Raw genomic sequence first — 17,500 nt, 5'->3', positions numbered from 1 at the left:
ACTAGAGCTTCAGACAGCTAGTGCTGTACAGACACTAACACACTAGAGCTTCAGACAGCTAGTGCTGTACAGACACCAACACACTAGAGCTTCAGTCAGCTAGTGCTGTACAGACACTAACACACTAGAGCTTCAGTCAACTAGTGACGTACAGACACTAACACACTAGAGCTTCAGACAGCTAGTGCTGTACAGACACTAACACACTAGAGCTTCAGACAGCTAGTGCTGTACAGACACTAACACACTAGAGCTTCAGACAGCTAGTGCTGTACAGACACTAACACACTAGAGCTTCAGACAGCTAGTGCTGTACAGACACCAACACACTAGAGCTTCAGTCAGCTAGTGCTGTACAGACACTAACACACTAGAGCTTCAGACAGCTAGTGCTGTACAGACACTAACACACTAGAGCTTCAGACAGCTAGTGCTTTACAGACACCAACACACTAGAGCTTCAGACAGCTAGTGCTGTACAGACACCAACCCACTAGAGCTTCAGTCAGCTAGTGATGTACAGACACCAACACACTAGAGCTTTAGTCAGATAGTGCTGTACAGACACCAACACACTAGAGCTTCAGTCAGCTAGTGCTGTACAGACACCAACACACTAGAGCTTCAGTCAGCTAGTGCTGTACAGACACGAACACACTAGAGCTTCAGACAGCTAGTGCTGTACAGACACTAACACACTAGAGCTTCAGACAGCTAGTGCTGTACAGACACCAACACACTAGAGCTTCAGACAGCTAGTGCTGTACAGACACTAACACACTAGAGCTTCAGACAGCTAGTGCTGTACAGACACCAACACACTAGAGCTTCAGACAGCTAGTGCTGTACAGACACCAACACACTAGAGCTTCAGACAGCTAGTGCTGTACAGACACCAACACACTAGAGCTTCAGACAGCTAGTGCTGTACAGACACTAACACACTAGAGCTTCAGACAGCTAGTGCTGTACAGACACCAACACACTAGAGCTTCAGTCAGCTAGTGCTGTACAGACACTAACACACTAGAGCTTCAGTCAACTAGTGACGTACAGACACTAACACACTAGAGCTTCAGACAGCTAGTGCTGTACAGACACTAACACACTAGAGCTTCAGACAGCTAGTGCTGTACAGACACTAACACACTAGAGCTTCAGACAGCTAGTGCTGTACAGACACCAACACACTAGAGCTTCAGTCAGCTAGTGCTGTACAGACACTAACACACTAGAGCTTCAGACAGCTAGTGCTGTACAGACACTAACACACTAGAGCTTCAGACAGCTAGTGCTTTACAGACACTAACACACTAGAGCTTCAGACAGCTAGTGCTGTACAGACACCAACCCACTAGAGCTTCAGTCAGCTAGTGATGTACAGACACCAACACACTAGAGCTTTAGTCAGATAGTGCTGTACAGACACCAACACACTAGAGCTTCAGTCAGCTAGTGCTGTACAGACACTAACACACTAGAGCTTCAGTCAACTAGTGACGTACAGACACTAACACACTAGAGCTTCAGACAGCTAGTGCTGTACAGACACCAACCCACTAGAGCTTCAGACAGCTAGTGCTGTACAGACACTAACACACTAGAGCTTCAGTCAACTAGTGACGTACAGACACTAACACACTAGAGCTTCAGACAGCTAGTGCTGTACAGACACCAACACACTAGAGCTTCAGTCAGCTAGTGCTGTACAGACACCAACCCACTAGAGCTTCAGTCAGCTAGTGATGTACAGACACCAACACACTAGAGCTTCAGTCAGCTAGTGATGTACAGACACTAACACACTAGAGCTTCAGTCAGCTAGTGCTGTACAGACACTAACACACTAGAGCTTCAGTCAGCTAGTGCTGTACAGACACCAACACACTAGAGCTTCAGTCAGCTAGTGCTGTACAGACACTAACACACTAGAGCTTCAGTCAGCTAGTGCTGTACAGACACTAACACACTAGAGCTTCAGTCAGCTAGTGATGTACAGACACCAACACACTAGAGCTTCAGACAGCTAGTGCTGTACAGACACTAACACACTAGAGCTTCAGTCAGCTAGTGATGTACAGACACCAACACACTAGAGCTTCAGTCAGCTAGTGATGTACAGACACCAACACACTAGAGCTTCAGACAGCTAGTGCTGTACAGACACCAACACACTAGAGCTTCAGACAGCTAGTGCTGTACAGACACTAACACACTAGAGCTTCAGTCAGCTAGTGCTGTACAGACACCAACACACTAGAGCTTCAGTCAGCTAGTGCTGTACAGACACCAACCCACTAGAGCTTCAGTCAGCTAGTGCTGTACAGACACCAACCCACTAGAGCTTCAGTCAGCTAGTGCTGTACAGACACTAACACACTAGAGCTTCAGTCAGCTAGTGCTGTACAGACACCAACACACTAGAGCTTCAGTCAGCTAGTGCTGTACAGACACCAACCCACTAGAGCTTCAGTCAGCTAGTGCTGTACAGACACCAACCCACTAGAGCTTCAGTCAGCTAGTGCTGTACAGACACTAACACACTAGAGCTTCAGTCAGCTAGTGCTGTACAGACACCAACACACTAGAGCTTCAGACAGCTAGTGCTGTACAGACACCAACCCACTAGAGCTTCAGTCAGCTAGTGATGTACAGACACCAACACACTAGAGCTTCAGTCAGCTAGTGATGTACAGACACCAACACACTAGAGCTTCAGTCAGCTAGTGCTGTACAGACACCAACACACTAGAGCTTTAGTCAGCTAGTGATGTACAGACACCAACACACTAGAGCTTCAGTCAGCTAGTGCTGTACAGACACCAACCCACTAGAGCTTCAGACAGCTAGTGCTGTACAGACACCAACCCACTAGAGCTTCAGTCAGCTAGTGCTGTACAGACACCAACACACTAGAGCTTCAGACAGCTAGTGCTGTACAGACACTAACACACTAGAGCTTCAGTCAGCTAGTGCTGTACAGACACCAACACACTAGAGCTTCAGTCAGCTAGTGATGTACAGACACCAACACACTAGAGCTTCAGACAGCTAGTGCTGTACAGCTATTAGTGCTATTAACATACTTGCATAATTGGTGAGTTGTGCTGTAAGTCTGTTTTATCACAGTAGTTAATCTCCCTTATGGAGAAAAATGGTGCAAGATAATGCGATTTACAAGCTGAGCATTAAGGTCTAATTCAAGTAGAAAAGTTCCAAAACATGATGACAATGACGATGATGATGATGATGATTGTGTAAGGGTGGCATGAAAAACAAGAAGAGCAGTATAATCTTTTAGAAATATGATTTAAAATATTATCATTATCAAATTCTGGTAATGTGTGATGAGTTGTCTACCTTCAGCACCAACCATGTAGTCCTGTAAAAATAGTCAAATCTTAATTGATCAAAAATTCCTTAGAACTTTCTTTGTATCTGAAACCTTACGAGCCTTATGAGGTTATATTAGGTTCGTCAATCGCTTTGTTCCCTTTCAGCATCTGTTACAGAGTTGGTTGAACTGAGAGATAACTAATCCAAAAAATATACATGTATATTTCAATTTGAGATTGCTAGCACACTGCTCTAACCCTATCGATTTAGCCTATTGATTTCTGCTGCTCATGAAACCATCTGATTGTGGTTGCAGGCAAGAGGTGGCAGAAACAGCAGAGCATGGGCAAATATATTTCTAAGACACCTGCTGTGATGCTCAGGGGTTTTTTTAAAAAAAACAACAGAGGCCTGTTAACAGAAGGGAAAACTTTCCAGATTTCCTGGGCTGTATTTCAGTGCACATCATGACCCAACACACAGTGCCAAGGCAATCAAGGAGATCACTGAGTGGAACATGGAGGTTTGGCCAAGTCAATCTGCATGTGTTTCTGAATCTGAAATGATTGCAAGCTGGTACCGTGGAGGCTCGGTTTAGTGTCCCGGTGGACGAAGGTTTTACTAACAGGGTGCTGGATTTCTGGACAGGCTGCATCAGGGCATCAGGGCATCAGGGCATCAAGGCATCAGGGTATCAGGGCATCAGCCATCCCACAAGGGATGGCTTGTTTCATATTTTTTGCTAGCAAATCAAATGTCCATGACCAGGGAGGATTCAGTGCATAGATAACCCTTATTTTATTTTTTTTGCTTTATTTATTTACTTGATTTGTGAAAAAAAAAGTTATATTCCAGGGACCCGAAAGGAATAACTCATGCCTCATTACAAAACAAACAAAGAAACAAACAAACACACCAAAATGGGGAAAGATTCACCTTCAAAACACATGGGAGGTGACTGACTTGGTACCTGGTTCACCGAAGCATTCCAGAACGTTCTGGATGGGTGGACGGCATAATTCAGCCACGCAGGCTTGGTAAACAGCTGAAACAATCTCATGCATTTGAACATGAGCCACATCTATGCCTTCATGAAACCCAGCGGTGCCGACTGAATCGATGGAGCCGAATTTGAAAACACGCCCTGGCTGACGGGTGCATGGTGAACACCCCACCCCACTACGTGGAGAAGGAGGCCCAATTTACTGCATGGTTAATAATGCCTCTGCTCTATCTTCATTGTGCACTGGGGAGATTATTTCAATCTATTATTATGTTGCTAAACCTCCCTCGTAGCTTGCCAAAGCCGACCCGCAGCCAGGCTTTGATTTATCCTTATCGGCAGCGGCCGTTTGCTAACAGCATCGGAAGCATGTCAATAGCCCCGGTCCGTCGCCTCGGCTCATGGATGGGATGGAGTGAGCCGTTAGCTGGTGCCGACTCCCCGTGGCTGACCTGCGTGGACGAGAGGAGCTAGCCTTTACGCGAAATCCCGATTAGGAAATGTGTTTGTATGCAGTTAGTGAAGCGCACGGCCTCAGTCTAATAGCAGCACGGCTAGTTCAGGCACAGCTGAAGAAGAGGTGTCCGCTAGCAGAGAGAACGGGCAAGGAGCAGAGAGAGGATGGCGGACAAGCAGCAAGGAGACAGAGAGGACAGTGTCTCTAAAGAAACGGAGGGAAAGACCATGCAGCATGTAGTGAGGGGTGCCGGTGATAACTTTCCTTAAGGATTGAGGGCTGTGTTTAAAAACCAGCACGCAGGGAAAATACGGACAGGAAGCAAGCGGAATAAAGACAGGACGAGTGTGTCCAGCTGCAGGTCAGACGAGGGAGGACGCGGTGTGTCCTTTGTGTTGTCCGCGTGAATTAGTGTGCGGCGAGGACGACAGCGAAGCCTCAGCAGCGTCTTCGCTGACACTGGGCCACCCACAGAAGACGTCTTCTCCATGGGCCCAGAGTGAAAGGCACAGAGAACCCTGCCATGTGAATATGAAATGTTTTCCTTTATTTATCCATGTGATTTATGGAGAAATAAGACAATGTGCAGCTCTCTCCTATTTTTTCTTCCTCTGCACGCGTTGTTTCCTGTCGGCCCGCTCTCCCTCCATTCCTGGCTCTCTGTGCTTGGGTCTGCTTCTCCGCTCATTTTTTTTTCCATGTGTGCGTGCCCTATTCCTGGCCCAGGGTAAACCAGCCCCCCTGTTGCCAGGTGCCCAGGTGAGGGGCCTCCGATATCCACGGCAGTGTGGTTCGGAGGCCAGGCGTGGAGGGGCCTGGATGCGGATCGGGAGAGCACAGGCAGGTACAGGAGGTAAGATTAGGAGTGGGACAAGCTGAGTGCCTCCAAACACGAGCCGGAGAACCCCAGGGACTTAGTCACTGATCTCATCCTACTGCCCTGCTGCACAACTGGACTCTTCTCTCTCTGTCTCCCTGTCTCTCTCTCTCTTTCTCTCTCTCTATCTCCCTCTCTCTCTCTGTCTCTCTCTATATGTCTCTCTTTACATGTGGCCTCTCTTCGGCTGATATGCCCTGGAGGCAGGGTCGCTTGGCTGGGTTGGGGGGTGTTGATCTTTATCTGGGGGATTGGTGGAGTGGGGCCTACAGCGCCCATGACAGCATGAGAGAGTGAGCAAGAGAAAGAGAGCGAGAGGAGGAGAAAGATAGAGAGATGAGATGATTCCTTTAAGAAAGTGAGAGGGATGAAGGGAGCCACAGAGGGAAGGACAGAGAAGATCCCCCCTAAGGCAAATGGGTGAGAAAACGCTGTACACCAACCGTGGGGACTGACTGGTCTATCTGTTCTTATTAATGAATACGGCCTGTATGGCATATAGTGCAGCATACAGCTGATATGACAGTAAAGCTTAGCCTTTTTCTAAGATGCTAAGTCCAGCTTCATATATTCACATTGTTTCTATTAGAAGTGTTATTCATGGCATTATTAATTAACTGCTTCATTTTTGTATCTGTCCAGCATAGCAGAGAAAAACATAAAACACGGTCACGTTGAGCTGAGTGGGTTGGTGAGGGAAGCAGCAGACGGATGAAAGACCAGGCAGAGAAAGACAAGATGGATGGAGGAGAAGAGCGGAAGATGAAAATGGCAAGCTAAAAAAGAGCAGGGTCAGGGGAGATGAGAAGTAGACTCATGGCCTTGGGCCATACTCCACAGCCCCCACACACATGCACACACACACACACACACACACACACTGCCCTGTGCACTCTGGTATGCTCATCTGCTATGATTACCTGCCTCATTGCCTGCACTTTACAGCACAAGCGGAGCAATCTGTGTGCGTGTGTGCGGTGTCCCAGGAGGGACTCCGAGTAAAGACCACGCAAATCACTCAGTGTGCGCTTACATAAGCAACAGCCCCGGAGAGAATTACAGCACTGTGCATTGCTCGTGCCACCTCCATCTTTCTGCCGTAGTGCAGCTATGACAGAAAACTGCTGCTGCATAAAGAAAACACCGTGGCTGTATCCAACACGCACACACACCTCTATATGTCAGGCGCTAACTGTTATTTTCTGGGGGAGAAGGGTAAACATTAAGAGATGGTCCAGATTACTGCCTGATGAGCGAAAGAAATGGATAGAGAGGAAGACAGAGCTGGAGGGATGATAAATGAAGAAAAAGCATGACTCACCTCTACCCTCTGTTTCTTTGACTCGGGTCCAACACAAGTCAGGTCAATTGACCATGCAGTGACTGGGCGCGTAGACAATAGCACACACAGACACACACACACACACGCAGGTGTGTGTGACCACCACTTAATTGCCATTTGCACATTTTTTGGCTGTGATGGTGCGACACTGACATATTAATCACAGGCCCTAATGAGGTGACACCAGTCTGCACTCAGCTCTTCTCCCCCAAGCAGCTTCACGTAGACCCACCAACTTCAGGACCGCGGAGAGCGCCACATGAACGCGAGCACGATTAACGCCTGCAAATGCACAGATGATGAATGACGCCCTAATTATACATACTAGGAAAGAGCCTGATGGTGCCAAGCACATGTGTGTAAGTAAGTTTCAGTGTGTATATGAGTTTGTGTGTGTGTGTGTGTGTGTGTCTGTGTATGTATTCACTCTCACCTGGTACTCGCTGGGCCAGAAGGTGCTGACGGCCATTTCCACCTGGTGCCACTGGCGGCCACGTGCACCTGAAACATTCCACACGGAGTTCCCGCGTGGGCCGCCATTGACGCGCACGTAGACAGCGAGCACACCGGGGCTGTGGCCATCGCGGCTGTACAGGAAGTAGCTGAACTGCACGCAGTGCGTGTCATTCTCGCTGAGCGGCCGGAGCAGCAGCTGAGACCGCTGACCCGGGCCGTGCTGAGAGGAGTTCACCAGCATGTAAGAACCTGGAGAGAGAGAGAGAGACAGAGAAGGAGAGAAAAGGGAGTCAGGCAGGCAGGAGCAGGTGCAGAAGGACCAGCTCCTCTCCATGTGTTGGGTGATTAATCAGCGTGGCTGGAACACAGTGCTGCGTGGCGAAGAACACAGGGGCAGCAACCACATCACAGGAAGTGCACCTCTGTGCAGAGCGCCGCCCATTCCCCCCATCCTCGCCTCCCCTTTTGGGTAACGGTACAGACAGAGTCATCGTCTGGACCTCAATGTTCTTATAAAAAAGTGGGCACTAATAAACAGGGGGGTGAGTCAGAATCATCAGTCTGATGGCCAGAGCCAGCGGAGTCCACGGTAGCTGGGTCTCCAAGGGCTGAGCTTATGGTTTGGCGGCCGTACATGGACCCTGAACCACCTGGCTACTGGAGGGCTCACTTCTGACATATTCTGTCTACAAAATGAAGCTGGTTCTGCCCTATATTCATTTGCGATTAGGAGACAGGGAAGCAGAACAAAGAGAGAGCTCGGGCTCGGACCAGAGCCACCAGGGCTTCAGAAGCTCAGCTAACTCTGAAGGAGACGTAATTGGTCACCAAGCGGTATTACATAATGTAGCAAGACTGATGGGTTGGCAGGACAATGCTTTGGTGTGTGTACAGAAAATTAGATTGTGTAGATGAATAATACCTAACGGACAGGTACGGACGATTGTCCTTCTTTCCGAAGAAGGCCGACTTTCCGACCTCGGTGTCTAAAAATAGATGGCTGTGGTGTCGGAGCAGGGCAGGGGGCATTATGGGTAATGTTGTTGAGAAAAGGTATCAGTGCAGTGATGACAGCTACACTTCTTCCTCATTAATCACAGTGACACAGTTATTAAAGTCCTAATGTCCGCCAGGAGGGCAAGTGTGTGCACACATGCACACAAGCCTGCACACACACACTCACCCTGGTCGCGGTCCAGCTGACCTTTCTCTCTGTCTCAGTGGCAGGTAATGTGATTAAGATCCCCATTCACCTGATGGAGCTTATCATTCTCTATCGCTTTCTCTATGGCTCTCTCCATCTCGCTTTCTTCAAAGAATTGTATAATCTCTTTGTCTGTCTCTGTCTCTCTCTCCAAAGCTCAAAACAGAAGCCCCACAGGGAAAAAAAAAAACACTAACAGGGAAAATTTCTGACAACTGACATAACAGGTGGTAGATGTCAAGTACAATTAAATGTAGAAGCCACTTCAAACCTCCTGAACTCCCACTGCTAAAATTAGAATCTAAACAAGTATCAAAAGTTTCTTGACTGTCTGAGCGCACTAGGTGTGCTTACTTTGAGATTCACGGGACCGGGGAAAAGAAGGTCCACGTTTTGTGGGCTGGGGAATTTGTGAACGTCGAAGGCAAGCTGCTGGATGAGGGATCTGCCTGCTTACATGCCATTTGCAATCAAATGTAGAGCGTTTATGAAGTCCTCCGGAGCTTAAGAGTCCATCGACCGTGGCAGGAGATTATTCATGGGAGGGGGGAGCATATGGCAACAAGGCAGCTAAGAAGAGAAGCAGATGGTAGACATATTTCCCAAGATGACCTTCACAACTGAACTAAACTAAGTCTTGACATCTGAACTGAAAAACAATATGGCACTGAAAGGGTCTGGACAATAATTATATAGAGGGTGAAAAGCGTAGTTTGGCCGAGAGAGCTGACAGGCAGTGCACAATGGCAGCGCTCTCCACAGAGCGGCCCTGATGCTGTGGAACACCAGCGCTCTCCACAGAGCGGCCCTGATGCTGTGGAACACCAGCGCTCTCCACAGAGCGGCCCTGATGCTGTGGAACACCAGCGCTCTCCACAGAGCGGCCCTGATGCTGTGGAACACCAGCGCTCTCCACAGAGCGGCCCTGATGCTGTGGAACACCAGCGCTCTCCACAGAGCGGCCCTGATGCTGTGGAACACCAGCGCTCTCCACAGAGCGGCCCTGATGCTATGGAACACCAACGCTATCCACAGAGCGGCCCTGATGCTGTGGAACACCAGCGCTCTCCACAGAGCGGCCCTGATGCTGTGGAACACCAGCGCTCCAAAGAGCGTTCCTGACTTGGAGGAACATGAGCGCTATCCACAGAGCAGCCCTAATGCAGGTGAACCAGTATGGGTGTCTGTGTATGTTAACTGCCTGGTTACTACGCCTGACCAGAACTTCAGAGCTGCACCACCAACACAGCCAGAAGGACATGAAATGGTGGGTGACGTCAAGGGATGACGTCAATCAAAAGTCTGATTGATAGTCTATGCCAGCGTTTACTTATATTTCTCATATACCTCATGTAATAGCTATAGCACGTCTTCATCAGCTACAGAGACGACAACACTCTAGTCCCATGAGTTATGCTTAAAACTACTGTGAACATGTCACATGAATTATCGTGTGCCATGGTTATCAGCCAATATATTTAATTTATTCTATTTCAGTAGGAACATACTAAACCTCATAGACATCATGTTAATGATTTTCAGGAGTGTTCGAAAGGCTTCGTATTCGCTCCTCAGGAAGTCTGGAGAGATCTGTGCCCTGCAGAACCAGTGCCTGCTGCGGAAGTGCATTTCTCTCCTCTCTTCTCAGCTGTCTCCCACACAAGCACAGTCTTGTCTCTCCGGCGTTCTCCTGCTCTCTGTTGATGGGTGTGAGCTCAAGAGACACTGGCCTAAATAAAATTTACCCTGCATTCAGTCCCCCCCAAGAGATAGGAGAGGAGAGGAGAGGAGAGGAGAGGAGAGGAGGGGAGAGGAGGGGAGTAGGGGAGAGGAGAGGGGATGAGAGAAGAGGGGGTGAGAGGAGAGGAGGGGAGAGGAGAGGAGAGTAGGGGAGAGGAGAGGGGATGAGAGAAGAGGGGGTGAGAGGAGAGGAGGGGAGAGGAGAGGAGAGGAGGGGAGTAGGGGAGAGGAGAGGAGGGGAGTAGGGGAGAGGAGAGGAGAGGAGGGGAGTAGGGGAGAGGAGAGGGGATGAGAGAAGAGGGGGTGAGAGGAGAGGAGAGGAGGGGAGTAGGGGAGAGGAGAAGGTATGAGAGAAGGGGTGAGAGGAGAGGAGGGGAGAGGAGAGGAGGGGAGTAGGGGAGAGGAGAGGAGAGGAGGGGAGAGGAGAGGGGATGAGAGAAGGGGGTGAGAGGAGAGGAGGGGAGAGGAGAGGAGGGGAGTAGGGGAGAGGAGAGGAGAGGAGAGGGGATGAGAGAAGAGGGGGTGAGAGGAGAGGAGGGGAGTAGGCGGGAGGAGGGGAGAGGAGAGGAGGGGAGGAGGGGAGATGAGAGGAGAGTAGGGGAGAGGAGAGGAAAGGAAAGGAGGGGAGAGGAGAGGAGAGGAGAGGAGGAAGAGGGGGTGAGAGGAGAGGGGGTGAGAGGAGAGGAGAGGAGAGGAGAGGAGAGGAGGGGAGTAGGGGGGAGGAGGGGAGAGGAGAGGAGGGGAGGAGGGGAGATGAGAGGAGAGTAGGGGAGAGGAGAGGAAAGGAAAGGAGGGGAGAGGAGAGGAGAGGAGGAAGAGGGGGTGAGAGGAGAATTTAAGATTAGGTCGGAATAAAAGAGACTGCAGAAAGGTGAATTAAAGAGTGTCAGAGATCAGTGTTTTGGAAATGTCAGCAACACCTTCATAACGGTGGTTTAATTATATCTCTATTTTTTATTCTTTAGCAATATTAACATTCTGTTGTTCGCTGTTAAGTTTTTGGGGTTTTCTTTTTGCTCAGACGACATAAAGCTGAGACTCTGAGCTGAGAGAACAGCAACAGCAATTCAAAGAAATCATTATCTCAAGTTCAGGTCTGACTAATCATAAAAGTATCCACCGACAGAGATCTGCACGATGTGTGGATGTGATGCACTTGCACTGTGGAACTGGAGAAAGCCAGCACAGCCAGTTATGAGTGTGTCAGGAAATAATGTAGCTGTTTCAACTCATACTTAAAAGATGCCCCTCATTCCAAAATGGAGAGACTCAACCTGGCTTGGTCACACATAATAATAATATTATTAATAATAATCATCATAATAATAAACAAACAAACCAATCTTAGTAATAAAACATTAATTAGTAGTCAATTAACATTTATAATAATTATTATTATTACAATAATTTAATAGTAGTAATTACTGGCGTTATTATAATCCCATCTCATTATTATTATTATTATTAAATAAACAAAACAGAGCTAGCGCTAGCTCAGTGAGACCGGGGTCATATGCTCTCACTTTCTTTTCTGGGTAAAAATATTGCCTGCTGTCTTCTTAGCCAGTGGAATCATGTCTAGGAGACAAGAGGAGCTACATGGTAACACATTGCTGCAGACTAATGTGGTAATGCAGCAGTGTAATGTTACTAGTGTACGTGAGTCATAACATTGATATTAGGGGGTTTGATGTTATTTTGGGTTCTGATGTTATTAGGGTTGTTTGTTTTTTTTCAAGCAGCCTTATTCCAAGCAGACATAGTAACCATCAACATCAGAAGTTATGTTTTATCAGAATTTATAAGAAGGTTTCTGGACATTCAAGATTTTAACAAGCTTCCAGGGAGAATAATGACGGACCTAAAACTTCACCTTGTGGCACGCCACCCTTCACTCTTTTTAAGCTGTGAAATATATACACTAACAAATTGGTAGCAGTCTGTCAAGCATTTAAACCAGACAGTAACTTGAAATGCATGAGAGAGTCACATACACGCGTGGATATATGAAGAACGCGATTCAGCCATAGAGGTTGCCAGGAGAAACAGTTGGCCAACAGTTGGTCAAGGCTAATAATATTGTCAGCCAGTCAAAACTGAATGCTGATTCATTCTGGATTTATATAAATGGCAGTAGGTTAGACCACTGTGGGATGAAGATCATTAATAACAATTAATTAATACTTAATAATATGGCTGCACAGTTCTGAATGGAGAGATTTCCATGTGTTTCTGACACATAAAAGCAAATGAGAGAGCCAATGCAGAGGATAACAAGAAAGACCACAACTGAAGGAATGATAGACAGGCCGAGCTGGAGAAAAAAAAACGCAGCTAAAAATACTTGGTGCAGAAATATTCTCCATAAATCCATAAAAGCTGATAAGGCCACATCTATTTCCCCTGTGCCCTAGCCAAGGACGAGGGAACATACATTAGAAGATTAGGACCAAGCCTGCCTCCATGAATCCCACAGAGGGAAAGAGCCACAGCCACAATACATGACTTTATCAGAGCGGCATATCTGAGAGAGGGACAGTGAGGGAGAGGAAGACAGGGAGACACAGAGAGGGAGAGGAAACGCATGGTGACTTTATCTTCATATTTTCTCTTCAACCTTTTTCGGAGCGCTTGTGCCATTAATAAGTTGCGTAAGCTGCTTTGCACCTTTGAAACGCACAAAGGCAGGGCCAGAGCGGCAAGATGCATTTTAAGCAATGTTTCATATCACTGGTTTTTTAAAATTCTTTCATAAGCGCTGGTTAGCAGCCTAGCGGACTTTTCTGACAGTGATTGCGCTAGCTCGCGTGTCAAATTGTCCTTGATTAATGTAGGCATGTCAGTCTATTCTTATACCCACCCCCACCCTCTCCCTACCCCCCTCTCTCTCAGCGAGGCACTGGCCACTTTGTTCCACTGTTTTGTGGGGATTTGTTTATTTACGACTCTGCCCCAAGCTACGCTTACCTCAGATGGTATTTAAATGAAAATGGGGTTGATGACCAGAGTCACGGGGGCGGGCGGGTGGAAAAACACACACTTCTGCCCTGCTTCGCTTTCTCTCCCTCTCTTTTGGACCCATCCATCCCCTCCTTTTATTCACTCTCCATCTTTCTGGCAGCTCAACCCAATCTGCAGTGCGTCGTTTGAGCTCGGCGGGCCGACCCGGGCTTTATTGGATCCGAGGGACCCGTGCTGGTTCTCCTGTTTACAGAGGCATGCGAGCAGGCCTGGGCAAGGGAGATGAAGATATGTTCTAAGCAGTGCCAGCTGGGCATAAATATTGCGCAGTAACCAGCAAACAATGGCAGACGCGTCCCCCCGGGTGCCAGGGCTAAACGGGCGCTTTGGCAGGGGCGGGGCCGGATCTGGCAGCCGTCCTATCCGCTGCAGCCCGCACGGATTGGCCGCGCGGCAGCCGACTGCATTAGCGCTGGTTGTGGCGTGCGCCGCGGGCCTGCCAGCGCTCGATGGAGTGTTAAAGGAAGTATTAGTGGCACGCTGTTGGCTGCAATCCGAGCTCCTGAGAGTGAGGAGACGTATCAGTGTTGTGGCATCACTGGGAATTAGGGGCGGAGACTGCGCCGTCTGTATCCGTATTGTCTTATATATATATATATATATATATATATATATATATATATATATATATATATATATATATATATATATATATATATATATAGATGTCTAAAGTCTCGCTCTGTTGCCGATGTTTCCCCCTCACACACTGACACCTCTCTTAATAAAGATTTCTAACCTTTTCTTTTTTCAGAACAGCCCCCTCAGCCTCTGCCACTCCCTACCTGATAAAATAATCATTACAATATCGAATCACAACAAAAACAAGCCCCATACGCAGTGAATCAGCACTGAAATGCTGTATTATTAAGATGGGACGTCTCCTGTCTCTGTTGAGTCCAACCCCCAGTGGGTACAGAGGATCTACACGAATTCTGTGGTGGTAATGACTGCAGCGAAAACCCAATATTCCTCCTATGGGGCACAGCTGACCTCAGAGCAATCCTGCTACACACACAGCAATGTATAAATAGCACTGGTATTGCAGGCACTTGTAAGTGAGACCGGACAGACAAAGTGAAGTCACTGGTCTCCAGAGATCTCATGTGCTTGGTAGGCAGAGGGGGTTCACTTCAAATGTCTGATTACAATGGACGAGATTCTATCATCAGATTTAAGCGAACAAGACAGAATCAGATACGCATGTGTGCACACACACACTCAGATTCTTCTTCCAGTTCAGTTTCTGCTGCGTAAGTCAAGGCACTGCTTGTAAATACAGACCAGTCATTTAAGCGACTCAAATAAGCAATGAGACACAACAAAGTGGCGTTTGGTGCCGTATATCACGAGTTCCTGCGCTGGAAATGATGCACATAGCCTACAAGACTACAAAGCGCATCCCTCACAGTGGTGTGTATGCATGCACACGCACTGTGTTATCAGGGTTCCAGGAGAATAGGGAACTTAAAGTTGTTGTATGTTCTAGACAATTGTATAGCACACTACAGAGGATAAGGACGTGATCTGATAATATATGTACTTCAGCACTTCATCAACACACACACACACACGCACACACACACACTGTGTGTGTGTGTGTCTGGGGAGTGTGCATGAGTAAAGTCTGAATGAGCATACCAGGCTTGCCCTTCCACAGAAAAGAAATCAATAACACATTACTAGGTATGCAGGGGTAAGGCAAGGCTTCTATTGATAAGCCAATATGTTTTTTTCATATTCTCTCTCTCTCTGTCTCTCTCCCTCTCTCTCTCTCACACACACACACACACACACACACACACACAGCTATCTATGGTAAATTAGTCCAGTAAATTACGACTGTCAAAGCTTTGCCAAAGCTTTGGTTAACAAGAAATTCTACAATAATTTCATTTAAATATTGATAATGATTAGCATAATGAGATGACGAAAGACTCACAGAAATATGTGCATATGAAATAGTGCCAAACATGTTGTACAAGTAGCAATAATCACATTAGCATCAAACAATAGCTGTCTGTGTTGTTGTATTTCACACGGACCTGCAATGTTCATTTGTAGCCTAAACATAGCCTGCTCAATAACAAGCTTTAGCTGAGTGTCACGGATGTTTCTGGATGTTTCTGGATGTTTCTGATGAATGGAACACAGATGTCTCTGATGTTCTCTCTCTGTGTTCCACCGACATCCTTCCCTGGGGCATTTAAAGTGAGTACTCTTCTCCTCACCTCTCTCTCGCTCTCTCTCTCTATCTCTCTCTCTGTATGTCTGTCTCTCTCTCTCAGCTCCCAAGGGGAAAGTACACCAATTTAACAGATGGCTTTGACAAAAGCCCGCCACCAGGGACAATCAGGTAGAGAGGCAGACAGAGAAAAGGAGGATTGGAGGAAGGAGAGAAGGAGAGAAGGAGAAGAGAAGAAGAGAGGAAGGCAGGTGATTAGACAGCTGGAAGAAGCCACCTCGACAAGCGGAGCCAGAAGAGAAGACGCCCCACTTTACCCACCCTGTCCAGGCCTCTTCACAGATATCATCATGGAAAGAGCGGGAAGAAAGATGGGGGGGGGGGGGGGGTGAGGTAAGGAAAGAACGAAACAGGTGAGGAGTTTTAAAGGGAATGGAACAGTGGGAAGGCAGCCCACCCTGCCTGTCCCGTGGTCTGGGCGCCTCCAAAGAAACATCTTCGTTTTTATTTATTTACATATTTATTCATTTCTTTATTTCTTTATTTTAGGGTGGCAAGGCTTAGAAAGCTGCTCAGCCCCAGCAGTCGTTCACAACAGCAGAATGCGATCATCTTCATAAGCCCCATTCTCACGGCAAGCAGCCCGCTCCGTACACAGGCCGTGGCGCATTGATGCAATCCTGGAGGAATCATCTCAGCTGACATCAAAGGCTGCGAGTCGGAGGATACGAAACCGAAGGCAACGTAGGAGAAATGGCTCCATCTAAATGGCACGCTGAAACCTCAGTGAGGTGCGAACCGTCCTGCACACGTGTGCGACGCCATCACACCTGGGGATGACGCCGGGCAGGCACGCAGGCCAGACCGCAGCCTGCAGGCTCCCGGCCTCACAAACACGAAAGACAGAGTAGGGACGCGCCAGTTCGAGCTCATCAAAAGCGGTTGTTCAGTATGGAATGAGAGCGCGCTCTTCAGATCCAGACATGCGGCATAGGCCCCGCCCCTGGGCAGGCTGTGCTCAGTAGCTTCAAACGTGGCTTCGAAGTGGCTCAAAGGCAACCTTGCTGGTGCCCAGACGAAATGTCTTCGCCGTGCAGAGTCAAACGCAGGTAAAAGCAGGTTAATTAAAGAAAACCACAAACACAGGCCCTGTAAGATACACGGCTAAGCCAGGGGAGATTACGCAGTGCAAATGCACCTGCTCTGTAGAGCAATGTTAGAGTCCTGCTTGAAGAGGACCTACAAGCGTAGGGCAAGCACATTACTTCATCACGTAGAACGTGTTCATTTGCCCTCAAAGCCATTCGCTGTCTGTGATCGGGGCAGAGAAGCTACTGAGGAGGAGAATGGTGAAAGCAGGAGCTATTGGAGGACAGATGGGAGCTGGGGAGAGGGAGGGGCCAGGCCAATGGGATGTGTCCCTTTGGGCAGTGGGAGGGGCTGGGCCACTGGGGAGTGGTGCTGTGGGCAAAGGGAGGGGCGGGGCCACCGGTCATTCAGCCTCCATACAGGTGTAGTCACTGTCAACCTCGTCACAAGCCTGGGCCTGAACCAGGGACATGAAGGGGGGAGAGAGGTAGGTAGGAAAAGAAAGAGAGATAGAGAGAGGCAGACAGGGAGAGGTGGAAGAGAAGGGGAGAAACAAAGAGAGAAAGAAAGAGAGAGACACAAACAAAGGGAGAGCGAGATGCTAGTTCTGGCAGCAAAAGCCATTAGCACCATCTGCTCTGAGTCGCCTTCAGGTATTTTTATAGTTTCCATTTGCACAAAAAGACACACTAATATGGACACAATTACTCTCTCTGTCTCCCCCCCACACACACAAACACTTACACTTAACAAAGACTCTCTAGTGCTTGCCTAAACATGGCAGTCTTCG

At 48.0% G+C, this 17,500-nt stretch overlaps 1 protein-coding gene across 9 annotated transcripts in view; it reads right to left on the bottom strand.

Moving 5' to 3' along the window:
* Window positions 1-17,500, bottom strand: part of ptprua (protein tyrosine phosphatase receptor type Ua) — a 142,459-nt gene that overhangs the window by 65,184 nt on the left and 59,775 nt on the right. For all 9 annotated transcript variants that reach the window (XM_027009770.3, XM_027009768.3, XM_027009772.3 and 6 more), the window contains exon 3: window positions 7,449-7,720. In XM_027009770.3, the coding sequence (XP_026865571.2) occupies window positions 7,449-7,720 (272 nt within the window). The remainder of the gene's footprint in view (window positions 1-7,448; window positions 7,721-17,500) is intronic.

This window comes from Electrophorus electricus, chromosome 6 (assembly GCF_041902795.1).
Source record: "Electrophorus electricus isolate QZ-2024a chromosome 6, ASM4190279v1, whole genome shotgun sequence".
NCBI lineage: Eukaryota > Metazoa > Chordata > Actinopteri > Gymnotiformes > Gymnotidae > Electrophorus > Electrophorus electricus.
This window is presented reverse-complemented; position numbering and strand designations above follow the sequence as displayed.